The sequence below is a fragment of the Paroedura picta genome, chromosome 8, assembly GCF_049243985.1.
Source record: "Paroedura picta isolate Pp20150507F chromosome 8, Ppicta_v3.0, whole genome shotgun sequence".
Lineage (NCBI taxonomy): Eukaryota > Metazoa > Chordata > Lepidosauria > Squamata > Gekkonidae > Paroedura > Paroedura picta.
The window spans coordinates 71,376,447-71,403,142 of record NC_135376.1 but is presented as its reverse complement, the minus strand read 5'-3'; the positions used below and the strand labels follow the sequence as shown (position 1 = coordinate 71,403,142).

General features: G+C 44.3%; 2 protein-coding genes across 5 annotated transcripts in view; one reads left to right on the top strand and one right to left on the bottom strand.

The window, feature by feature from the left end:
- ASAH2 (N-acylsphingosine amidohydrolase 2) overlaps positions 1-16,984 on the top strand; it is a 72,432-nt gene extending 55,448 nt beyond the window's left edge. For both annotated transcript variants that reach the window (XM_077350330.1, XM_077350331.1), the window contains exons 11-21: positions 221-325; positions 418-499; positions 2,065-2,180; positions 3,882-3,976; positions 5,859-5,898; positions 7,165-7,260; positions 7,486-7,581; positions 11,918-12,064; positions 12,457-12,516; positions 12,805-12,893; positions 15,032-16,984. In XM_077350330.1, coding sequence (XP_077206445.1) covers positions 221-325; positions 418-499; positions 2,065-2,180; positions 3,882-3,976; positions 5,859-5,898; positions 7,165-7,260; positions 7,486-7,581; positions 11,918-12,064; positions 12,457-12,516; positions 12,805-12,893; positions 15,032-15,224 — 1,119 coding nt within the window. In that variant the 3' untranslated portion in view covers positions 15,225-16,984. The remainder of the gene's footprint in view (positions 1-220; positions 326-417; positions 500-2,064; positions 2,181-3,881; positions 3,977-5,858; positions 5,899-7,164; positions 7,261-7,485; positions 7,582-11,917; positions 12,065-12,456; positions 12,517-12,804; positions 12,894-15,031) is intronic.
- Positions 16,985-18,332: 1,348 nt separating this feature from the next.
- Positions 18,333-26,696, bottom strand: part of SLC16A12 (solute carrier family 16 member 12) — a 57,500-nt gene continuing 49,136 nt past the window's right edge. For all 3 annotated transcript variants that reach the window (XM_077350332.1, XM_077350333.1, XM_077350335.1), the window contains 2 exons: positions 24,831-25,090; positions 18,333-19,827 (listed from right to left, as the gene is read on the bottom strand). In XM_077350332.1, the coding sequence (XP_077206447.1) occupies positions 19,565-19,827; positions 24,831-25,090 (523 nt within the window). In that variant the 3' untranslated portion in view covers positions 18,333-19,564. The remainder of the gene's footprint in view (positions 19,828-24,830; positions 25,091-26,696) is intronic.

The following is a 26,696-nucleotide window of genomic DNA, read 5'->3' as shown; positions in this document are numbered from 1 at the left end:
GCATTTGGATGGGAGACCTCCAGGAAATGCCAGGGGTGTAACATGGAGGCAGGCAGTGGCAAGCTACCTCTGAGCATCTCTTGCCTTGATGAATACCCCATGGAGTCAGCTATAACTTGAGTTGCCTCTCAATGGCAGGCCAGTTTGAGTGTGTTTTCGTTGTGTATCCTTTCACTTGGGAGTCATGCCCGCTAATAAGTGACTGAAATCTGTGTTCTAGGAGCTGTCATTGGCAGCATCTGAGGAAATAAATGGCCCCCTGGGTTCCGCTCACCAGTGGGTGGACATGTCAAACACGACCGTACAGCTCAATGCCACGCATTCGGTAAGGTACCATCCATATAATCTGTAGTCTGGAAATAAGAATTTAGTGGGATACCATAGTCATGGCCTAACTTCACAATCTTTTTCCAAAAGGGTAGAACATGCAAACCAGCTTTGGGGTACAGCTTTGCTGCTGGTACTATGGATGGACCAGGAATGTTTAATTTCACACAAGGCAAGTGCTGGGAAATATGTACAGGCCAAGTTTGGTTTTGCTCTATTTTCAATTATTATTATTTAGCATTCAAAATTGATCTAAACGAATCAGATTACATATGTTGATACCTCAGGTAACATATCTCTGTTGGATTTCATTCAGTGAGCATATTATAGAGCCCAAATCCCCGATCTCTACCTATAATTATTCCTTTTTTACCTGAGCCAAGAAATGTGCCAAGCACTTTAACTCCGTTGGCCTAAATAGGGTTTCAGTTGGATGGTTCATCAGCAAGAACATTTCAGTTGGTAGACACCTGTAAAGCTTTAACTGCCTTCCCAACATCCTACCAAGTGAACCAAAATAGAGGTTGTCAGAATTCTCCCTGGATGTATCATGTATTTCTCCTGAGACACCTGCACAGCAGGGCAGGCAGCGAGTCAGGTGACTGGCATCTTCCCAGTGTTATTTTCATGATCATCATGATCATCCAATTTCTAGTCCACCGCTCTCCCATTGGGCCTCTCTCCCATAAGGTGGCCCTTTCAGTAGGTCACTCTGGCCTCCACCATAGGCCTGGTGGAAGAGTGCCACCTTGCAGGCCCTGCGGAACTGTAATAGCTCTGTCAGGATCCTAGTTTGGTGTAGTGGTTAGGAGTGCGGACTTCTAATCTGGCATGCTGGGTTCGATTCTGCGCTCCCCCACATGCAGCCAGCTGGGTGGCCTTGGGCTCGCCATGGCGCTGATAAAATTGTTCTGACCGGGCAGTGATATCAGGGCTCTCTCAGCCTCACCCACCCCACAGGGTGTCTGTTGTGGGGAGGGGAAAGGGAAGGCGACTGTAAGCCGCTTTGAGCCTCCTTCGGGTAGGGAAAAGCGGCATATAAGAACCAACTCTTCTTCTTCTTCTTCTTCTAGACTCAGGGGGCAGCTGATTCCACCCAGTTGGAGCCAGGGATAAAAAGGCCCTGGCTCTGGTCAAGGCCAGGCAAACATCTAACACTGCAAGAGTTCTCATTGGGGGGGGGGGCTGTCCATCACAGTAGGACACGTCACCCTATGACATTTCTGGGTAATGTCTGTTCCAGGCCAACGGAGTGATACAGAGATCCTCAATGGCGAGAAGTACATTTGGAAGAACTTCTGTTGTGAATGATGAATACGGTTCAGCATAGAATGGGGAATGAACAGTGCAGTCCTTTTGCTGGTCTAAGTAACAAGTACTACCAGTTACTCTGGATGACCCCAGTGGGTTTACAATGGAATAACTGGATAGAATCGCAGTGGAAATATATTATTTATTTATTATATTTATATACCGCCCTCCCCGAAGGCTCAGGGCAGTTATTAGCACAAGGACGGCCCCCATCATCAATCAAGCTGCCTTTCTTTCTAGCAATGGGTTCCCACCCTCCTTTATTAAGCTGCAATTTTTCTCACACTTGCTTGCCAACGACTTCGCAAAGGCCGCTGATTTGAAGATTGCTGAATACAAGCGTTTATTGGCACGTTTATTAACTGACTGACTAAAAGTAACTTAGAAGTCTGTGTTAAAATTCTATGAACACGTTTCTGTTGACAGGGGCAATACATGGCGATCCGTTCTGGGACGCAGTCCGCGATGGATTGCTTGTTGAGCCATCCAAGGACTCAGTAGAATGTCACAAGCCTAAGCCGATTCTTATTCCTACAGGAGAGGTAAGGGACATTAGGGTGCATTGCCAGGAGGAAACTGACTTCACCTGTGACTTAAATAAAGTAGTGATTGGGCTGGATCCCAATCTAATTTTCCAATGGCAGAGTAGAACTTTCCTGCTTCCGTCCCCTCATGGCAGCCCTCAGATCTCCAAGAACTGTTACACAAGTGTGGTATTGTGGTTAAAGTGCAGTAGACTCTAATCTGGAGGAACAAGTTTGATTCCCCACTCCTCCATGCAGCCATCTGGGTGACTGTGGCCTAGTCACTGTTCTCTCTCACAGAGCTTTTCTCTGGGGCTCTCCCAGCCTCACTTACCTCACAGGGTTTCTGTTGTGGGGAGAAGAAGGGGTAGGTTCTTGTAAGCCACTTTGAGACTCTCATGGGTAGTGAAAAGTGGGGTATAAAAACTCTTCTCTTGGATTGGCAGAGGACCCCTAGGCAGGACATGAGCAGGGCCTGCAGTGGGAATTGGGAATGAAGGGAAATTGACCAATTTTGTTTGGTTTCACCACAAAGAAACAAAGGGTTTTCTCCCAGAAAAATAGACTCTCCTTTATGTTGCATTTCAGACTGGTTTTGAATATCTCCCCAGATAGTAGGCTGGATCTAAAATTACTATAAGTGGATCACAGTTTGTGGAATGAACATTTCTTTATTTATTACCTCATTTATTACTGCATCCTGACTTTCTCCACAGTGGGGCCCCAAAGCCACTTACTGTATATTCAAATGGGTAGAATGCTTGCACTTGAAGGTTCACACCTTGAGTAAATCTTTGTTGGTCTTAACGGTGCTGCTGGACTCTGATTTTATTGTATATTGTTATCCTGTCCTCCATTTTATCTTCACAACAACCATTTGAGGTAGGTTAGGCTGAGAGTTTATGACTGGCCCAGGGTCAACCAGCAAGCTTCTCTGGCAGAGCAGGGATTTGAACACAGGTCTACCCAAAACAGCAGCCTAACCATGAAACTCCACTGCTATTTGACTTATCTCAATGCAGTCCAATCAATTTTCACCCTTTTCTAAGAATTTTGCTCCTGGGGATCAGGAACTCTCATGAACAGTGGGGGAGCGATGTGAGGATTTAAAGGAGGATGAGGATCAGGAGAATCCACTGTAAATAAAAAAATGCTTATTAAAATCCTCCCTCTTAAAGGAGATTCGATGTCAGAGCAGTACTCCCCTAGGCTCAGGGATGAAGCAGCTTTCAGTGGCAGGGTAGCCTCCACTTCATCACAGCCACACTTAAGCATTGGGAATAGCGCATTGGGAATGACTTGCCAGCAAGATCAGCAACTGGGTTTGATCCCCCTCTCTTCCACATGCAGCCAGCTGGCTGACCTTGGGCTAGTCACTGTTCTTGCAGAGCAGTTCTTACAGAGTGGTTCTTTCAGATGAAGGGGAAGGGATTGTAAGCCTTTTTGAGACTACTTAAAGGGGGTTGAAAACCCAACTTCTTCTTCTTCTATTGGGGGTGGGTAATTGGGCAGAATTGGCAGAGATTGCCCCCACTCTGTCATGAACAAGTCCAGTACAGCAAGAGCTCCCAAGAAATTAAAGTTATTTTAGTCCGTACAGCCACAGCATCTGGCTCTGTATCATGTACGTTGGATACAATGCCAAAGTTCTGTTTTTAATGACATTTTTTTTACAATATGGACTAATGTTAAATTACCTTTCTTCCATAATTTCTTAAGATGTCAAAGCCGTACCCATGGCATCCAGACATTATTGATATTCAGATAATTAACATTGGATCTGTGGTGATAGTGGCTCTTCCAGGAGAGTTTACGTATGTATCTGCATTTTATGCTTACTGTTGAAGAAATGTGTAATAATGTGCATTTCTGGGATTTTGTAGTTAATTCAGCAATAGGAGAAGGGCTTGTTCTGGAACAGTGGTAGTCAACCTGTGGTCCTCCAGATGTTCATGGACTACAATTCCCATGAGCCCCTGCCAGCGTTTGCTTTTAGGGGCTCATTGGGGTTGTAGTCCATGAACATCTGGAAGACCACAGGTTGACTTACCCCTGTTCTGGAAGACTTAACTGTTGGTTTTGAAATGCAAGGACAAAACAACATGAAACATAGAAAGGGTAAAAGTTAATATGGGATGGCCCAGACTAGCCTGGTCAGATCTTGGAAGCTAAGCAGGGTATTTGGATGGGAGACCACCAAGGAATTCCAGGGAAGCATGCGATGGCAAACCACCTCTGTTCATCTCATGCCTTGAAAGCCCTACAGCTGCGGTTCTCAACCACTCTGAGTTGGCAACCCCAACTGCGGCGGGGATGGTGGGCGCACACACACAGGCAGCATGCGCAGGTGCATGTGAGCATGCACACATGTGAATGCGCGCATGGAGGCACACAACAGTCGGGTGGCGTGCAGGCGGCCATTGCCACGGCTCCTGCCACCGGCCACCACCTGCTGCTGCTGCCTGCCACCACTTGCACCTGCCGCCCGCCACCGCTGCACACTGCTGCTTGCGGCTACCACCACCGCTGACTGCCACCCGCTGCCACCGTGGCAGCAACTAACCTGGGGACCCCCCAGAATGGGCAAGGCAACACCAAATGGGGTCCCGACCCACAGGTTGAGAACCACTGCACTACAGGGATCACTGCAACTTGTCACCTTCAACCACCAAAAGTTAACAAGAGGAATATGTTACCAGGCCTGAACTCACCCTAGAAATTGAAATTACTGAATTGAAGCTAATGGGTTTTAATCACGTTATGAGAAGTCAGGAGTCGCTGGGAAAGACAGTGATGCTAAAGAAAGTTGAAGGCAGCAGGAGAAAAAGGAAGACCCAGCTTGGGATGGATTGACTCTGTTGAGGAAGCCAGGGCCCTCAGTTTGCAAGGCCAGTGCAAGACTCAAGCGTAATAATAAGGAGAAACAGTATCAATTTGTTGCAATGCTTATACTCCACAAAAGAACCCAAAGACAAGAATGCAAAATAAATAAACCGACCAAAACAAACAAACCAGCAACCTATGTCTTGGATTGAAACTGGATTCAGTGGTTGGCTCAAACCAACGCACAAGATGAGGATTGTGAGCTTGCCCTGTAGCCATGCCCAGGCTTAATACATGCAATTGGAATAGAAAAGCAAATCCTCAGCAACATATTATAGCTTCCCCAGATGTTCCTCCAGGTCTTTCCTTCTCTGCTTGACTCTTCAATACAGTTAGGGAACAACAATGGCCCCAGTCCTGCAGAAATGCCCCCTCCTCTCTGCTTTCTCTCCATGAGAAATGAGAAAAATTATCAGAGCTCTTGCTCCCACCTTAGACTTTTAACTACTACTGGTCTTATGTATTATTGTATAATTTATAATGTTATGTTCTTAATCTCTTTGTGTTAACCACCCCAAGCCTGCTTTGCAGGGAAGGTGCCATCTATAATTTAAACATATACATAACTGTTTTATTTATATTAGTTTCCATTGAAAGCAGAAGGGACTTACAATAATTGGCTTTGGTGAGATGTAGTTGCATTGGAACCAAAGTATCATTCGTTTTCTACTCATTTGCATGCTGTCAGAGATGTCACCGGATTATCTCTTAATGGTCTCCTAAATTAGTGGCTCTGAAACCTTGACATCACAGTGTAATGGTACAGTAGTGGAAGGCTCTGGAAACTAACATGACTATTTTCATGTCCCTAAGGACAATGTCTGGAAGAAGAATGCGTGAAGCTATTAGAAGTGTAAGTTGCCAATATCAATATTGGATTCAGGGATTTCCTAAAAGAATGGAAAACCCAGACTGTTGATCATCTTGTCTCCTTGTGAAGGTTGATCCCGACTATCACATATTCTGAAATGATATACACATTTTAAATAAATAGTGAAACGTTTTAAAGAGCTGTAGTTGGGTAGATTTCATTGAGGCAGTTCTATTACACCCCTAGATTCTGAACTTCAGCTGAGGCAACCAGTCTCTTCTCTCTGGCATGGAACACCTTCATTGGCCACTTAGGGGTGTTACATCATGCTTGGGTCCTCTATGGCTTCATCCCCTATTGAATGGCTTCCCCAAGTCCTTCCCCAAACTCCACACTCTGCAGACTCCATCCCCAAAGTCTCCCAACCCAGAGCTGGCAACCCTATGAGGATATTTCATGCCCTAGGAAGTTTCCAAGGGGACCAGGCAGGGTTTTGAGCTGAGATTTAAGTCTGCTCTTCAGTAGTCCTGTTTTGCTCAAACCTTCATGACCTTTCAGCATAGCTAGGGGAAAGTGAGAGAGCAAGAAAGAGCTCACACCTGTTTGCCTTCTTCAAAAAGGGTGATTACTCAGCGTGCCATTCCTGGACCTCTGAAGCAGTCACATTCATAATCAATCCTTCCAGGTAACTGAGGGAAGGAAAAATAGCTCAGTATACGGGGGAGCATCCAGAATGACTTTTCCGCTCATGCAGGACACTTCTGCCAGTGGAACGGAATGTCCCTGCCCTTCCCACTCCCACTGCAGCCCAGTGATCTCCCTAAAACACCACTGTTAGGGGCACAGAGGACCCTCAGGAGCTAAGACTGGAAACCCCCAGGTGGGACCTGGGGTCCCCTGGTTTTACAGGTCATCTTCAGGTCAGTTCCCCAGGAGAAAATGGCTGCTTTAGAGGGTGGATTCCATTATATTCCACTGAGGCCCCTCCTTGCCCTGAATCCCACGCACTTCTGCCTCCACCACCAAAGTCTCCAAGTATTTCCCAACCCAGAGCTGGTGATGACCCTATCAGGAGAGGCAAATCTGGGCTCTGTGGAAAGAAATGGGAAATGGGTGGCTGTCACCTCACCATTCTTTGTTAGCATAAAATGTGTCTAGTTCCAAACCACCCTCTCTTGCAAATGCATGTTGAGGGTTTTTTTTCATTCTTTGTAGCTTTTACAGATTCTGATACATGTGCATATACTGATGCAATAGTGTTTCTTCTACTGAATGTTAACTAAACAATGTGTGTGCCTTTTTTCTTAGGAATTTGAAGCTCAAGGGAAACCAGGAATGCATGTGATACTGGCAGGTGTATGCAATGTTTACACCCATTATATAGCAACCTTTGAAGAATATCAGGTAAACAAACCAGCAACATGGCTGAGACTAAATAATGCTGTGAAGAAAGAGATCTTTTGTTTTCACAAAAAAAATGGGGGGGGGGAGAGACTAGAATTAACTAGCCTAAAGGATAATTGAGATAAACTGGACAGAATCTGTGTGCAGAATCTGATTCCTGTCTGGTACACTTCTGAGATGAAATAGTGTTGGGTAATCCAGATGACTTTCTGTTTCGTTCTGCAGATTCAACGGTACGAGGGAGCATCTACTATTTTTGGCCCACACACTCTGTCTGCTTATATCCAGCTATTCAGAGAACAAGTCAAGGCTTTGGTTAAGGTAAAGCTAAGTAAATAAAAGCCCAGGACAGGTTTTTACTTCTCTGCATTAAATTAAAATGGAAAAATAGACATTTCTATCCTTGGCCAAGGATGATCCTGTTGGGTGACCCCTACTGAGGACCGTGAGGGGATCCCTTAGTCTTAGGCCGTGAAACTCTGCACACGTATTCAAATAGCTTAGTCAGCCAAATCTGAAGGTACTTTAATTTGGTGATAGAAGCCATGCATGGACAAGAGAGAGCCGTCTGCAAATCTTAAAAAAGACCCAGTTATTACATTAAAAATATGAAATTTAAAATAAAAACATATTTCTATTTTTTTTAAAATCCAAAATGATAAAAGAACTGCCTGCACCTCTAAAAAACAGAAGCCCTCAGTGATAGGCGCTAGGCAACCACAGCATTCTAGGCTTGATTTCTGTCAGTTAAAGGCAGGAGGAGGGGGGAGAGCCTTCACTGTCACTGCTCATCTCACCAGTGCCTGAGCTTCTGCCTCTGCATTGTTCCTCCAAGTTTGTCTGTTGCTGCCACCATTAGCAACAGCTCTCCTTACACAGCTTCTCCTGTGTCTCTGCCAATCACAATAACTGAACTCGCAGTGCCCTGGAGCTACCTTCTGCTGCTGTTGCCCACGGACTATCCAGGGTTCCCTTGGGGCCAGCTTTTGCCACCAATACTGGCTCCACCCTTCTGGCCTCCATGGCTTCTCCTGAGCTGCCCCTCCTGCACCTTCTCATTGTCACAGCTGTCATTCTCCTTACATCTGTACTCTCTGTCATTCTTTCTATTCCCACGTTGTCTGCCCCTGCCTTTTTCCCAACACCCCTTTAAATTTCCTGGCTCGGAGCTCTGACTCTGTTGTCTGGTGACATCACTAAACTCCTGGCCCACCCATGTTTTCCTTTAGTCCAGCTAACAGAGCTCCTGCCTGTGGCCCAACTCCCCTGGAGCTGAGCTTTCTACCACAATATGATGGGACATATTAGAAGTCCACCAATGACTTCCTTCTGTAGAGGACAAATGTAGAGTCCAGGGGCACCTTTCAGACCAACAAAGCTTTATTCAAGGTATGAGCTTCCGTGGGCATGCTCACTTCCTCAGATACAATGCCATGGAATGGAAGTAATCAGTTCATATGTATAGGCAAAGTGTGAGAATAAATTAATATACAGCATGTTGAAAATGTTTAATAGATTTCAGCGCTAAACAGGAAAGCCAGCAATTTGGATTTGTTTGTATTCACTTGAGATTTAATTGCATGGGAAATATCTTGGTTTCAATAAATATTGCAATAATTAATTAATTTATTTATTATTCATATTTATTTGTTTTATTTTTATTTGTACATCTTGGGCTCAATAAATATTTTAATAAATAATAATAAATTAATAAATAGTTCATATTTATTGAACCCAATAAAATTTTGTTGGTCTTAAAGGTGCCCCTGGACTTATTGTTCTGCTGCTTCAGACCACCACAGCTACCCACTTGAGTCTATCTTCCATAGAGAGTAATTTAAACCTTCATATACAGAGGCAGCAGATCTCTGGATATCAGTGCTGGGACACAGCATCAGGGGAAGGCCTCGGCTTCTGTGCTCTATTTGTTGGCCCTCCTGGACAGCTGTTTTGTCTACTCTGTGTGTCCAGGATGCTGGACTCAACAGACTACTGGTCTGATCCATCAAGGTTCTTACCTTCTGTAGGTCTACTGCATCACTAAAAACTCATTCATTCATTCATTCATTCATTCATTCATTCATTCATTCATTCATTCATTCATTCATTCATTATACAGCGTTCTGGGAAGAAGGCGACTTTGACCTGAATGCAGCCGTGTTCCCATGTGAAACATTTGGGGCCATTCCGCACTCGTCCAAAATAGCACAATGGTTACAAATTGAAATCGCTACAGTTTTGCCATTATGCACAATGTCGTTGACAATCTGCAACACTCCTGAAACCGATCTGCAAAAAGCGCTTCGTTGTAGCGCTTTCAGGGAAATCCCAAAAAGTGGATTCACCCTCCGGAAAGCACTACACTCTTGCAACCAATCAGCAACACTAGCGAAACAGTTCTGTGCGTTACCATTGTTGCAGTTTCTGCAAAGTCCCGCCCCCTAGCTCTCTCCTCTGATCTTCCAGCGAAGCGATCGCCATTTTTTTTTCTCTGAACGAGCGGAGATCAACGCACCGGTGAGCCTTCGTTTACCCAGCGAGGCTTCCCTGGCTGCAGAGCTGTTTTAAGTCACCAAGCACGAAACAACACACAGCCCCGTTTGCTGGTTTATTTCCCCTTTATTTTTTGCTGTATTTTCGGCCGAAAATCGCACCCGTGCCGGGGGGGTTATTTTTTTTTTACTCGGGGGGAGCGTGGCAACGATGAAATGGCAGCTCAAACACCACTTGCTACCTAGATGGGTCTCTCCATTGCAACGAATCAACGCAACGTGTGTGTGTTTTTTTTAAACTTCCTTAAAGGGAAAGGGGCTTTATGGGATCATGATAACAGGCGCCCATTGGCTGCCTGACGGCCAGGGGCGGGACGAGCTCAGCAATATCGCTTCCTGGCTAGCGATTTTTGCCGAGACCGGAAACCTGTGGGAAACGATAGAAACGCAACTGGATTCCACTACAAAGCCAGGTATGCATAATGACGAATTCCACTATTTAAAATGGCGTTTTTTTCGTCCCGCAACCAATTTGCCACATAGATCCTGGTGCGGAATGGCCCTTGATTTCCCCTACAGATGTGAACAACATCTGCTTGGGAGCCCTGTTGGGCTGGAACATAAACCTGCCCTATAGTGGTCCTAGACACTGAGAGTCAAGCCTGCTTCTGTCTGTATTGCCTAGGGTTGATCATCCTAGAATATGAACACTGTGGTTTCACATAGGAAATGTAACCTAAATGCACATCCTGATGCAGTGCTTCTCACAAACAAAAAGGAAGGGACTCAGACATATGTGGACATGGCCAGGCCCATATAAATTAGGGAAACATTCAGCAGAAACAGGCAGCAGCTGACACCTCACCCTACGATGAACTGCAGATTTGGAATTAACATATCTTTGCCTGTGCCATCCCCAATGTAGTTGTAGAGTTTAACTGGAGATTAGATGTTCTGCCATTACTGTTGATGGCTATTGTTGTCTGTGTTTTGTTTTTATTGTAATGGTCCTCATTATGAATTGCCATGATCCGACTGTTCAGGAGTGGCAGTCGATAAATTTAAGCATAAATAAATTTAGGCACAGAGAGGTACATGATGCCCCAGCTGAAAGACTATCCTCGCATAATGCATTCCAGTAAAATACCTCACTGTAATGCATTTTTAGATGCTTCTGTCACATATTATTTGTGATCATTAGACCAGAGAAACGACCACCCTCATATTCATCTTCACCCTCACCAACAGTCTTTGAATTCTACTTGCCCACAAAGAAGGTCTAAGACCTAAGACTGTACAGTACACATGATAATTTTTCTATAATGGCCTAAGGACTTTGTGTGTGTTTTTAACCTTAAAGCCATGTTCCCCAATCCTTGGTACCGGACCATGGTGGGTGGTAGGGAGGCACGGGTTCACCTACTTCCCCCCCGCGGCATGGTGCTCCCTCCCCCCATGGTGCAGCGCTTCCTCCCCCCCCCACGGCACGGCCTGCACGTTTGCGCTTACACCTCCCCCCTGCAGCATGGCTAGGGTTGAGCACCACGAGGGGGATGGAGCGCCGCACCACGGGGGGAAGTAGGCGTGCCCACTCGTGCACCCACGCCCGCGCCTCCCTCTCCCCTCCTCAGTCCCCAGACCTCCCTCCCCCCCTGGTTCCCAGGCTGAAAAAAATTTGGGGACCACTGCCTAAAATTTTTTTAGAAGCTTGCATGCAATAAATGTTCACATTATTTTGTATTGCTTGTTTTGCTTACACAGACATTCAACTTTCTAGGACCTAACTATTCCAGTCAGGGTTTTTTGTTCCTTGTTCTGCCCTGAAGTAAACCAGAACTGACATGAGAGTCAGAAACATCCATAGAACTAAAGAAGTATCCTATATTTGAGTTTGACTGCTGATCTAGATGGGCCCATACTATCTGTTCTGACTATGAGTGGTGTCCACTGGAAGTCTTTCACAGCATTTTTACCCTTTTTATTGTTGATGCACAGCCTTGAAACGTGAGATCTTTTAACTGGTGATGCCAAAGAATGATCCTGGGAGTTTGTATATACAAAGCATTTGTTCTGATAACTTCTCATTTTCTATTGTCATATTCCGTAGTGAAGTAGAAACAGATAAAAGTTTGGATTTTCATGTTCTGACTTAAATTGTTTCACAGGATACTGTTCAAGACTTACCAAAACATCCAGACCCCAGCATTTTTAATATAACCAACGTAAACTTTTTGCTTCCTGTTCTTGACTCAAAACCACTTGGTCGTAACTATGGAGATGTTCTGCAAGATGTGGAGCCCATATATAGGGTGGTATGTATGCCTACAAACTCTCTGATGCATTCTCTGTGCTTACTAATTTGTGTAGGGAACATAATCCACTGCTGTATGTGTTTGAAGCAAACTATTACTGAGTAAAAGCAGCATCAAAGAATATTCCAAATGTATTATTCGTCTTGGATTAAAAACAGTCGTCAATCTCTTTGTTGCAAATGAACCTTCTAGGAAATGGCTAAGCATGCATGACTATTGTAGCATGGAGTTGTTTCCATTCCTCCAAATAATCATCTGTAAAAGCATGAATGATAGCTGTAAATAACCCACCAAACAATAACCACACAAATTGACTTCCATAGAAGCAATGCTTGATTTCTTGTATGCAATGTATTGCCCATGCTCCTAACACATGCCATCTTTTTTCTTAGGGAGAAGTCGCTAGAGCAGACTTTGTGGGTGCAAATCCCAGGAATTCTGCAGAAAATGTGGTAAGTATATAACATGCGGAGAGATTGACCTTGGCATTTTTATGGCAGTCTGAGGAGCAAGGAAAGTGGAGGTGTGAAGCTGTGAGGGAAGAAGTAAGGTGGGGCAGAATATAGGCCTGGGAGTAATCAAAAGTACCGGGTGTCAAAACAGGTCAAACCAATCAACCTAAGAAAGGTCAATCTGACCTAATCTATACTCCCCGTGATATCTCTTCATCAGAACTTATTAGAAAACAACTTTTTATTTTGCCTTTCCATGTCCAATTTGTTGTATGCCTTTTGTTCCAGGCCAGATTCACTTTCCTTACAGTAGATAAATATGACAACAGTGCAGGCCATTGGCAAACCCAGTATAATGATGCCTCATGGGATACCAGGTGAGCAATTTGATCAAATTTTACATTGTTCAAAAAAAAAAGAAGAAGAAGAAGAAAGAAACCTTGACTCCAACAAGCTTTTCATTCCTCCAAAGAGATACACACTGACAAGGTCTACTCTCCAAAATTGCATGCTTTGAGATTACAGCACTGAGAAAACAGAATGCATGCACAGCATTTCATTATGGAAACATATATCTTTCTCTTTATTCTTATCTCATGAAACTGACTAATTCATGAATATCATTACACCTTTTTACTACCATTCCCTACACTCTCTCTGTTTTATCCACCAGGCAATTATAGACCACTGGCTAGATCTGCAAAAAGTACAGAATGGTGATGTAGTGTGCAATGGCGTTTATCAGTCAGTTTCCTGTTGCCCACTGCCTTCATCCTCCAGCCATATCTTTCCCAAAAAGTGTTTCAGCAGAGCTGAGGAGACCTCACCTTTATGTTTGCAGGGAGCATCCATATGGAAATAGCTACCTCCATCATAGAAGGGTGTATGGTTTGGAACGCCATCTTGTGACAGGCCTCAGTTCCCACTTCACACTTGTTCTCAATATTCCAGAAGTGTCTACAAACCCAACAAGGTTCTGGGCACTCAGTTTACCTTCTTCTGTCTCTTTTTGTTTCTGGAGAAAAGTTTCTAGGGAAACAGGAATAAAACTTACTTTTAAGAGGTAAATTGTCAGATTAATACATTAGTGTCCAAACAGATACTACACCATCAACTGGGATGTTGCTGGAATGAAATTGGCAGATTTGTCATCAGAGATATATGATGCCCCAAACCATCAATATTTATCCTGTGATGTCTTGCAGAGCTTCTCAACTGTGGCTTGCCCCCAAGTGTGTGGCCCTGTGGGGTAGCTGTGATGTGACAAATGCTCGTGGGTGTGAAAAACGGCTTGGCAGCATCATCCCACTGAGGTGCATGTAGCTGAATTGCCAGTTGTGCATTTGACTACAAATGAATAATCAACCAATTAACACATATGGGCACATTACTTGCCCTCATAGCTTGCAGGTTTAAGACTGTAGGTAACCCTTTTCAGTGCATGGACTAGTAACATCAGAGCTCTTCATCTTTTCCAGCTGGATAGAGAAAGCAGAAAAGAAAACCTACAGCTTTACTTTTCCAGAATGCTTCATCAGATAAAGGTCTTCACTCATTCCCTGCCAAGTCCTAAGATGTACTATAATCACTAGCTCTTCTATGCACTTGGAAAACTAAACAAAGGGCAGATTGTAATCATAATTTTCTTTCCTAAAGACTCAGGCTTGGGAAGTGCATATCATAGGTTCATCCTTCCTTCCTGGAGCCCTGGCTTGGATAGCTCAGGCAAGCCTAATCCTGTCAGATCTTGGAAGCGAAGCAGGGTTCACCCTGGCTAGAATTTGGATGGGAAACTTCCAAGGATGTGGGTGGTAGTTCCTCCAAGGATCACTAAGGGTCAGGACATGGGGTCAGGAAATGCACAAGCATCTCTGAATATCCCTTGCTGGGCTGCCTCGCAACTCCGAGCTACGCTGCACAGGCCATTCAATAAATAAATAATCGCTTCTTCCATGAACATAAGTTCCTTTTTACAAGATGGTCCCTAAAAGAAATGATTTTGTATTCCATTCAAATAGAAGACTTCTTTTTCTGCAGAGGTTTTGACTTAGGGAAGGGGAGATTGTGCAGCACAGGCGTTGGCTCCGCAAAAGCTTGTTTTGATTGCTATCCCAACCTTTGTACATAGGATTATTTCCTGAAAAAATGGGAATTGTGGCATCGCTATATCTCATAGAGAAAGCAGGATTCTTTAGGTAAAGGCTAAACATTCAGAAGACTTCCCAGGGATATAGACTTGGTAAATTAAACAAAGAGCAGTAGGTCCTCATAGTGTTCTTTTTAAATAAATTGATACTGATGCTTCCAATTCTTAAGTGGTGTTTATTTTGTGACAAAATGGTTGATGTGTTTCAGTGAAGCGTAAAATTTCTAATAGTTTGTCAACAGTATTTTATCATTAGGCATTCTTTGAGTTTTATCAAATGGGTATAACTATGGCAAAACGAGTGGAAGCAAACATTTCTCTTGAGATGGTAAAATGGTTAATCCATGGTACTTTTTAAATCCCTGTTAGGTTCCTCTGGAAGAAAGGCAACTGGGGACAAAGCACAGCTATAGTAGAATGGCATATCCCAAACCACACTAAACCAGGAACCTACAGACTACGCTATTTCGGCCACCACAAGGAATTTCTGCGCCCTATTTTTGCTTTCAGTGGCACCTCTTCAGCATTTCAAGTTTCAGAGTCGGCATTTGTAAAAATGTAGCTATTGTCTTGAAGGACACACGGTTCCAATTTAATATGATGGTGGTGCCAGTATCACTGGGAGGTTTTCATGCAGTATCCATCATTTGTCCTGTCTTTTCTTGAAAGTCTGGGTAAAGTAGGCCTGGAAAAAATTCATTCTCTTTTCAACAGAAATTATGAAATTCACAGCAGCTTGATGACCGATTATGCATGGTGGTGGCTGCACCGGGCTGCTGCTGGGTCCTTGTGGTGGAGGAGCATGCCCTGCCGCATCCTGAGAACACAGGGGGGGGGGCTGAATCTCCTGATGCACGTGGACTGCCCTGCTGTAGTGCACATGCACAACACCGGGCCTTGGAGAGCCCAGCATACTGCTTCCTGGTGGGGGGAGAGCGGGGGAATGGGGGACCCACCACACGCTGGCAGGAGAGTAGCATGCTGCTCTTCCACCAGCGTGGGGGTGGGAGAATGCCATGTCCAGCTCCACGAAGCTGACAGGTACATCTCTTCCATTATGCACAGGGCTGGCCTGGCAGGGCCGCGGATGGCACCCGCAGCAGCAAACAAAATGCGGGAGTTTCCACATTCACTTACCACAGGCCATCCAAGACACTGCACTGGGATGGTGGCAGCGCCATGCATAATTGGGGATTAGCCCCACTGCCCTGCTGCCGCCAGCTCTGACTACCCGCCCTGTGCATAATCGCTTGATGACAACATTCTCCCTATGGGTTGTGATTTTTAGTCAATATTTATCTCACAATCTGCAGCAGAACATGAATATGGATGAAGTGCAATTTTTGGCATAAATTACTTTGTTTGGCTGTGCACAGCAACTTGTCCAAAGGCTAATTGTTCTTTGGTTTTTTTACTAGTGCAGCCATGTTTTCGAGGGTTTATAATAAAGCCATAGCTACTTATTAGCTACTGAAGATTTGTTATGTTATGCACATGTTTTAAAATGTTGCTTTTGTACAAGCCGCCACAACAATACAAGGTTCTTCATTGTGTGACCGAAAGTAAGCTGCTGCAGCTTTTTGGGGCTGGCTGCATCTCCTGCAGCAGTCATTTTGGGCAGCTGTTTTCTGCCCATGGGGTCCTGGTCCTATGGCTTATCTCCTGGAGCTCCGTATTCCATTAGGCTAGGCAAGTCCTAGGGCAATATACCATGCAAAGCTGAGTTTTATCCCTTCTGAAAATGGGATTCTCCCATCCAGATCCTCTTCAATCAACAAGGTGGGAAGAGGTTCAGCAAAGGCAATGTAAGTGATATTTCTTATAATGAAGAGAAATCCTTAACACGCCCGCGGCGCCATGGGTGCCGCGGACTAAATAAAGCGCTAAGCGCTTTGTGGGAGGAGTTAGGGCGGGCTTAGTCCGTGATGAGGAAGGGGCCTGATTGGCCCCTTCCTCCGGACAGACCATCGGCCGGGCCAATCAGCAGGCGCGAAGGGCCTGCCGATTGGCCCGGCCGATTCCCGCCCTTCCGACAAGGAAGCAATTGCGAGCCGCCGTTCCGACAAGGAAGCAATTGCGAAGCGCCTCCCGACCCGTCAGGCCACCGACCCTCGCCGTGTCAGGCCGCCGACTCTCGCCGCGTCAGGCCGACGGCCAAGGGAGCCCCCAGCAGCCGCGCTCCACCCGACTGCCGGGGGCTCCCTAACCTAGCGCCCGCTGTATTAGTTGCAGCGGGCTTGATTACTAGTATTCCATGTTGGCTGTTCAGTGTGTGTAACTGTGATTCATGAACACAAGTAAAAGTGACTGTCATTTCTGAGATACCTTGCCTGTTGCATTTTGTTTTGTATGCATGTGTCGACATTTCGTCACAAAAGCAGCGGGAACAGGTGAGGACTACGGCCTGGTATGCGTGGAGCCTTTGCATAGGCTGACAAAACAAAGATCATGCAATCTGGGAAGTCAATTAATATCAATTATATATTATTCATTTAGGGTGTATTTGTACCCACCCCATCCAACAGCAGAAATTAATTATAACTCCTGCAGTATAATTAATAGTATTAATAGTATTTGTGGGTATGGTGCTTTAATTACTCAAAGAGCACAAAGGCACAAGAAAATCCAGCAGCAAAAGCACATTGAAAGTGCATTATTCAACAGGTGTGGAACTCTGAGCTATAGCCTACAACTGTATTTCCATGTCCTTGTACACATGAGACAGAGCCTTTGTTGCAGCCCTCCATTAGACAGGAGGGCTGTCATAATACCCCCAATGTCATATGGGTTGAAGAGAGTATAAACAAAGAACAGCAGTATATGTTCTCAACATAAAACTGTTGAACGACCAGTATTTTGCCCATGTAAGTGATGGTGCTATACTGGTGAAGTGTGATCCATCACCTGAAATTGTGCAGTCAGGTATGCCAAGAAGATTAAAGCGGTTCATGACTATTGTTGCTGTAGCTGCAGTATCTGGCAATGGATCCATTTCCAAAAATCTGAACAATCCACCATAATGACACAGTTACTGTTTTTATCCATAATGAGAGCCATCCCCGCCTTTCTCCAGGTGATGTTAGGAATGTTGTATATCACCAGTGGTTCCTTTTGATAACCTGGGTGGATTTTGCGACAGTGTTGTGATTCCTTGTATTTCACACTGTTTGGTCAGAGTGCCACATTTGTAGCTTTGCCAAAACACTGTCTTCTCCCATAGTGACTGTGCTGGTTTGTATGCTTGATAGGATGTCTGTTGTCATGGCCTTCTTTATGAATATTCAGTGTCCTTTAATTATGACAGCACCTTAGACAATGAGTTCTTCACTATTTTGAGGTGATGAGGTTGTTGACAATTGTATTCATTTATTTGTTTATATAATGCATAGTTTAAGCTTTTGATGGATAGATTATTTGCGTTTGTACTGGAGCTTGTTTGCTGGATTATGGCTACACAATGTGAATATACACTTTCTGTATTCCTTTGTATGAAATGCTCATGCCTTTGCATTTTTTTTTCCTTTCAAACTACCGTGTGTGAACGAATCTACCATTTTCCTATTCCAATTTCTTCTACAAGTGATATAACGTATTTGCTGCAGCTCCCCACATTGGTCAGGAGGGTTATCTATCTTAAAAGTGCCTGTGTAGAAATGGGCAGTGCAGATAGTAGGGAAGAAAAGTAGTACTTTACTGCTAGAATAAAGTCCTGCCATTTTAAAGGAGAAATGTGAAGACTATTGAACACTGAACATCCTTGGGATCCAGTACTCTTGATTTGGAAAACAAAGCCATTGATAACATCAAATCTAAAAAAAACTAATTACCTTCTGAGGAATACAGCTGCAAAATTTCAATGTTTGTTAGTCTTTCTGGGGAAGTAATTTGTAATATTTGTAATATATACAAAACTATTGGTCCTTTACTTATTACATTTACTGTGAAGCTTCTAAATAGTTATCATTTGCCTTATTTTCCAAGCAAGAACTTAGCTTCCACGTAGACCTGTACTTATATGGTTATATTACAAGACAGTAGCCATTTAAGCAACCGTACATTTGAACTGGGATGCAATAAATGGCACTGTGATTCAGGAACACTAAGCAACCTTTCTCTGGATTGAAAACATGAGGCCAAATTAGAAATGGAAGCAAATAAGAAGCTTACAATTGCACACTTGGTTCAATTACAGTGGTCACCTATACTTATGTCATGCCTTTGTGCAACCAATGCCTTGAAATACCAGAACTGGTTTTACCATTGCTGTATTTTTTAAACCAAGGCTACATTTCCACCAGCCGTCCAGCTATAATATTGCTATCGAGTTAAGAAATGATGTTTGGTGTGTTTATAAAATGTAGGCACACTTAAAGCTGATTCAATGATATTTAAAATGAGATTAGCTACAGTATAAAATGCAAATCTCCAGCAGAGCTCTTTGTAAATTACCCAGATATTTGTAGTTATTTTCAGGGTTAACCAAAAAGACCCTAAAAATACAAAATTGAATTTTTGTTAAAAAATTATTATCTTAAACAAGAGCAGCTTGTGTGCAACATTTGTCATGATTGACTATATTTGCATTCTTCTTCCAGTTCATCTCCCATTTGATTGTCCAGTTTTTTCTTCTCTGTGCACACAGGTCATTTTTCATTCTAGTTCATTCTTTCACCTCTTGGGGTAGGTTTACTGAATAAGAAAGGTTCTTCTCCACATTCTAGAAGAGGTCTCCTTTCCCTTCCCACCTAACCTTATTACTAACAGGCCCTTTGGCCTGCTTAGAGACACCCTATCCCCTTCTTTCTACTTGAGGAGAACAAAAAATTCAACAGGATAATTATCAAAATGAATCTTAGCAAAATATTATTTGTAGACAAAGGGCGGGGCCCCTTGAACATGGTGTCATCTTTTGCTATCGCTCTTCACTTCCCTTTCCCACAGCTCTACACCTTTCTGATCCAGTTCTCCAGTCACAGAATAAGTAATGGCTCCATTTGTCCAGATTCGTTGCTTAGCATCTGTTTCTTGGCCTGCTGGCCTCGAGTGTGTCCGTTTGACCTTCTTTGCTAGCCTCGCGCAGCCTAGCAACATTGAACTGAACATCATGGAAAATCCACACAGGGCAAACGATGCAGTATAGTTGCCAGTGGTGTCCACAAGCCAGCCTGTGAGAAACAGACAATCAACTCTTCAGGGTACAATTCATTTGTTATGCCTTAATTCATCCCTAGAGTTTGTAAAACATTTCAACACCTTTCTGTCCTGCCTGGCTTTTTAGGCTGCACAGCTGGTGATTTAATTCCGTGATATGCCAAATTTCCCTTGCAAGTAGGGTTACACGCTCTGGACACTTCAGTGATCACCAAAGCCTGAGGCGGCCAGCAGTGTGGAGGGGAGGGGCACCACTCCTGGCAGCGCGCCAGCCAACGCCACCCCTCCCTTCTGTGCCGTGGTACTGGCTGCCTCAGGCTTCAGGGACTGCTGAAGTGGCCAAATAGCGCTGGAGTATGCAACCCTACTTTGCAAGCCCACTGATCCCTTGGAGGAAATGGGGCAGAGGAGGAAGAACAAGGCGGCAGAGAGCATGTGTGGATGCTTTCTTGTCAGAACAAGCACACCAGTGCAGGCCTCGTCTCTCTTGCTGGAAAAAAGAAATGAAAGCCATTCTTCCCTTTACCTTCTCCTTCTCTTTCAGGTTCACACACATGCTCTAGGCAAGAAATCAACTGCAACGGCAAAAAATTTTCATTTGGTTTTAGTTCTCCCCCCCTTGACTAACCAATTAAGAGGCTATATGGTAATCTGGATTTGACTTAGAAGCCATAACTATGTTTCTTTAGGTGTTGACAGGTATATGGAGAATAGCATTGGCAGCTTTGATTTGGGAAATGCCAGACTGGAGACTTTGAGGGCAGGATTTGGAGCAGGGAGGGACCTCAGTGGAGTATAATGCTATGGGGTCCACTCCCCAAAGCAACTATTTCCTCCAGGGGAACTGATCTCTGTTGCCGGGAGATGACCTGTAAAACCAGGGATCCCCAGGTCCCACCTATGGACTGGCATCCCTAGCAGAGTCAGGCCATGTGCTTAGAATGGCCTATGATAAGGGTTTTAATTCCACACCTTGGTACTGGGGAGGGGGGGTGTTCTGTTTCTTTTTGATAGTAACACAGTAGTTAATTGATTTCCATGTTTCTCCATTCAGAGAACATTTTCCACATTGACCTATCTGCTGTAGAGCCCTTTGCATACTGGAAAGAATTCTGCAATACACCCAGTAGTAGTTACTGTGAAACTAGGTGACCTTCATCAGCCTAACATTTGTTACCGTCTCTGCACTCCCAGCTGCTCTTTTGTGACTCTTGAAAAACAATAATTAATTTGTTGCTGGGAGCCTCAAATTTTCTCTCCCTGATTGAATCCTTTGTTGTTGTTTTGACAGGATTGTTTCGCCATTCTGAAGAATTCTACAAGTGAAATGCCCATCACTAGGACACGTGAGGGTAGAGGGTGTGCAGATATACTAGCTTTGATGCAAACTTCGCCCTTGCACAACGGCACAAACCAGAAGCTCAGCATTTCACATGCATGCATTCATACATAAAGTAGTCATGAATAATATAGCTAATTAGGCTATGAAAGGGGCCACTCCAGTTTACACCCATTAATGAATGCTTTGAGGCAATGTGGAAGGCATCATTTGTAAAGTGAAACTCAATGCCTCAGCACCCAATAATAAGACTATGAAATTAACTGACTCCGGAGGCCAAATAACGAGACTGCCAACTTCCATGTGTGGAGACCTCCCAGAATTACAGTCAGAGTAGTTCAGCAATGGAATAGGCTGCCTAAGGAGGTGGTGAGCTCCCCTTCACTGGCAGTCTTCAAGCAAAGGTTGGATACACACTTTTCTTGGATGCTTTAGGATGCTTTGGGCTGATCCTGCATTGAGCAGGGGGTTGGGCTAGATGGCCTGTATGGCCCCTTCCAACTCTATGATTCTATGATTCTATGATCTACATACTCCAGAACAGGGGTAGTCAAACTGCGTCCCTCCAGATGTCCATGGACTATAATTCCCAGGAGCCCCTGCCAGCAAATGCTGGCAGGAACTCATGGGAATTGTAGTCCATGGACATCTGGAGGGCCTCAGTTTGACTACTCCTGCTCCAGAGAGTGGAGAAAAGCCTGGAGAAAGAAGCTGTTTTGAAGAATGAAATCTCTGGCTTGTTGTTGTTGTTATTGTTATTGTTGTTATCATTATTTTAAAACAGAATTATGCCAGCCCCCACAGGTCCTACCTGGGCAGAAAGGAAGGGTGTGTCAGATGAGCCAGCTGTTTTGGACTGTTCTTAGCGCATGTCCTTTGAGAAAACACCTGCCGAAATCCCTTCCGCTTTCAAACTCTGTCCTCCCCTGGCTATACCTCCCAATCTCCAGGAATTTTCCAACCTGGGAGTTGGCAACTGTGTACCCAGTCGGCAGACAGCACAAGGCTTCTTTGTGAGATTTTTGATAAATTGTCTTTATCGGAATTCTGCTTGTAACTTTAAAAGGAAGCAAACTTGGAGAATTCTATCTCAACACAAAACTACACTTAAAGTCAGCCTTTCTCAACGTTTTTATTTTACCCTTAAGGAACCGCTGAAAAATTCTTAGGCTCTGATAAACCCTAGAAGAGGCATGATCATGCAGAATATGGTTGGGAAGTATAGTTGTGTACAGGCCCCCTGGGGTCCCTCCCCTTCCCACCCCCACCAGGCCCACCATGGGGGGAGGGGGTCAACATGACCCTATACGGTCATTTCCCCTGATAAATGTTTAAGGGATTTTTAAAAAATACATTTAAATAATCAATTCCCACCGATTCAGGAAACCCTTCCAGGGTCATCAAGAAACTCCAGGCTTCCATGAAACCCTGTTTGAGAAAGCCTGATTAAAGTAATACACGAGCAACAGTTCTTGTTAGTGCTCTAGATGTCCAACTGTGGCATCTATTCAAACACTACAAAAACTTGCAAACCCTGTTAGGCTAGAGAACATTTCAGACTGGGGAGGAATACAATGTGCAGAATGGGCAATAAATGTTTCTGCTATCTGTTTCTGCAGGTCTCTGAAAACCTTTAGAACTTGAAATTCCTCCACACAAGGAGTATCTATGTGGACTAGGGTTGCCAGCTTTGGGTTTGGAAATACCTGGAGATTTAGGGGGGTAGAGCCTGAGGAGGAAGGGACTTGGGCTGGGGAGAGACATCATTGGGTAGAATGCCACGGAGTCCCCCTTCCAACTAGGAGATGTATATAACCCGACTGGGCTATATACATCTCCTAATTCCATACAACCACATGTTGCAGCTGATGGATAAATAATTCCATTTCCTAAGAATCTTGCACCATATTTCTAGTCCTTATGGCTGGCAAGATTTTCGGCACTGTGCACTCCCATGCCATGGCTTGCAAAATTAGATTATGTAAAACAAGCAGCATGGCAAAAACAAAACAAAACTTTCTGCCACCTAATAAACATGATATCAGTCTGCTTGGTTTGCATGATCTAGGTTAAATATTTTATTTACGGCTTAAAAAATATATTAGCTCAAGAATCCAGGCAGAACATTGAAGGGCATGGTGTGAATTTGACAGGGGGATGGTGCTGAACAAAATCCAGGGAACATTTTTAAAAGGCAAAAGGGAGAAGGAAGAAAAAAAATACGTCAGATTTCTCAAGCCTCCTAAACTTTGTTTTCTTTCCCTTTTTGTTTCCTTTCCCGGTAAACAATAGGATGTAGGCATATGCTGCCCTCTGGCGTGTATTGCAGGAGGAAGCAAGCATTCATCCCATTAAGACACAACATCTTCCTGTTCCAGTTTGACCTTGCCCTTTAGAAAGACAGGTCATTTTGAACACAGGTTTGTTTCTTGTTGAAGGGCAGAAGCTGGAAGCTGTCAGTGGCCAGGCCAGGCCTGTGCTAAGGGGTAATCTGAAGAAGCAACCTTCTCTTAGCATTCAAATCTGCAGCAAGTTGTAAATTTTCAGTCTGTCCCAAAATGGGCAGGGTTACAAAACTGTGTGCGAATAATATGTACAATTTCCTCAATTGGCCTGCTGTGCGAATTCAGTAAGCAGAGCTACACCCTTCTCTTCCTAATAAAGTGTGATTTTTTTGGGGGGGGGGGAGGAATGGTAATGTTTGCACGCATTTCTGTGCATGTCTCTACTTGACCCAAGATGACAGGTTTTCTCAGCTGTGCCTCAGATCACTGCCATTTACTTTGTCCCAAAGAAATCACTATGTGCTACTGAGAACCGCCCCCAATCCTCATAAGAGCCTCGCTGTTTAATACGCATAGCCCCCAGCCTGAATTCTGATTTTTGGTCACACAAAAGTGTGATATAGGTAAAACACAGAAACTGATTTATATGTAGAGTTGCCAGGATGGGGGGGGGGGGCTTATTAGAGTGGGAGGGTGTCCCACGCCACACTGTCGGTGACAGGGCAACATCATTTGGCTGTGACATCATGATGAGGCTCTGGTATTTGGCCATAACCTCTGTGGTAAAAATGTCTTCCATCACAGAGGTTTCGCTTAAATATCACAAATGTGAGGGTGTCACTTACTGTACATGCCAGAGGTGACATTGCCACATGGCCCACACCATAGCTTGGGCCTCTCTCTCATTCTGGTAAGTCCCCTCACCAGACAGCTGACCTGTGGCAGAGGACAGGGCATGGGGATGAAGGGAAGCTAATAACTATACTTTTATGGATGATAATTCTACAGCTGGCAACTTTAGTGCCTTTCTCAACATTTTTACCATTGAGAAACCCTTGAAACATTATTCAGGCTTCAAGAAATCCCAGACTGTACCCCTCCCCTTCCCCTCAGGCCCATCATTGGCCCTTGGGGTGGGGGGTGACATGACCATATATGGTCATAACACGATAAATATTTAACAAATTTTAAATTCATATATATTTAATAAAATTAATTAACTCCCACCCACTTGGGAAACCTTTCCAGTGCCGTCAAGAAACCTCAGGGTTTCACGAACCCTGGTTGAGAAAGCCTGAGTTAGGTCCTTAGGCAAAGAGTCTTGTATCTTGGCTAGGACCATTCTATAAATTCACAGCTGAAACGAAATAATTTGACCCGTATGAAAACTGACCTGCAACAGGAGGGCTAACTAGATATGGTATCGCATGGAGAAAGTACACCACCCCGAGGGCCGATGATAAGGAAGCAGTTCCCACGACATCGGCTGTCACCACGGGAATGAGTGTTACATAGGCTCCATCAAAATATCCAAAGGTGAATGAGAAAGGCACTAGGAGTGGAAAACTTTGGAGAACTGGAAGGAAAAGACAGCACAGCCCATCCATTCCCACAGCAAAGAGGTAGCAGAGACAACGATAGTTCTTCAAGCACCTGAAGACATAAACAAAACAGGGAGGGCAAAGTTAATTGTCGTGAATCTGTAGTCCGTTAGTATCTAGCATAATTAAGAGGGTAGTTAGCTGTGGGCTGTGGGCTGGAAAAATACCTGAAGATTTGGGCGGTGATACTTAAGGAGGGCAGGGTTTTGGGTGGGGAGTGACTTCAGTGGTGTCTCTGTTGTCTGGACATCTGTTGTCATAGCAGGAGAGCTCCAACTATCACCTGGAAGTTGGACACCCTACCTAAACAAACATTACTGGTAGCTTCATTGGTGCAAAGAAAAGGGCAAAACAAAAAGCAATTACGGTCCAAAGCAAATTGGACCAATTATGGTCCAAAGCAATTATGGTCCAAAACAACAGTTACCTCCCTGGTAACTGTTAAGAAGTAGCTACTCTTGTAGCTCCACTCTTCACATGTGCTCACTTAGCAATACTATTTCCTGGCTGTGGCATTTACAGTGAAACAGGTAGTACAGAAAAGTACCTCTGAGCAATTACATCCAAGTCTTCCCGACCACACCAAAATAGGAATGCAAGGGAATCCATCTCTCTTCCTTCTGCTGCTTTCAAAATATCCCCCCTCCAGAATGCTCATCCTGGGGGACGGGGGGACCGCCAGGAACATTTTGCGGAGCATTCTGGTCTGCAGCGGGATGTAGAGGGAGGTGATAAAGTTGCATATCCACTAAAAGACTCCTTGGGATACAAGCTCATGAAGCTGCAGCCTCCCTCCATGTGACTAGAATGGAAAAGCAGGACTTCTTTCTCCATGATATAGGAGGTCTTCCATTGAAGTAGATGCTTTTCATTTTAGGACTTAAGAATGCCTGGTGGGTCTTATGTGCTATCCATTCACTTCTGAGACTTCTTCCAAAACATCTTCCCACTCACTTATTTGCTCAGTTCTTGCAAAGTGAAAGGGGCTTTCTTTATCAATATCTGACGAGATCAGGCTATTCCACACCATTTCACATCCCTCAAGAATTGCCATATTTTTCTTAATAGTATTCTCAAACCATGTGAGAGGGAAGACAAAGTCTCATTCTATGCTTGTTGGGTAATGCACTTTGAATGCACTTTAGAAGCAGATTTTCCTGCTTCGCACAGAAAAATCCAGCTGCAAAAGCCCATTGGAAGTATACGAATCAATGTGTGCAGAATGAAAACTGTATGATTTCACTAGTCAAAATCAGATCCACCTGCCCTGTCTGTTGTTCTGACCTGGACAGCCCAGGATAGTCCAGTCTTCTCAGAAGCTAAGCAGGGTCACCCTTGGCCAGTACCTGGATGGGAGCCCATTAAGGAAATTCAGGGTCGTGATACAGAGGCAGGCAATGGCAAACCACCTTGCCTTGAAAACCCTACAAGGCTGCCATGAGTGGGCTGCAACTTTTCACCACCACCCAGCTTTCAGGTTCTTAAAAAAACTGCCCTTCCCCCTTGATAATGCAGCTAATAACAGGGATGCCATTCCCAGGTAGGACTTGGGGACCGCCCAATTTTACAGCTCATTTTTAGTTAAACTGATCAGTTTGCCTGAAGAAAATGGCTGCTTTGGAGGGTGGACTCCTTAGCATTATACTCCACTGAGGTCC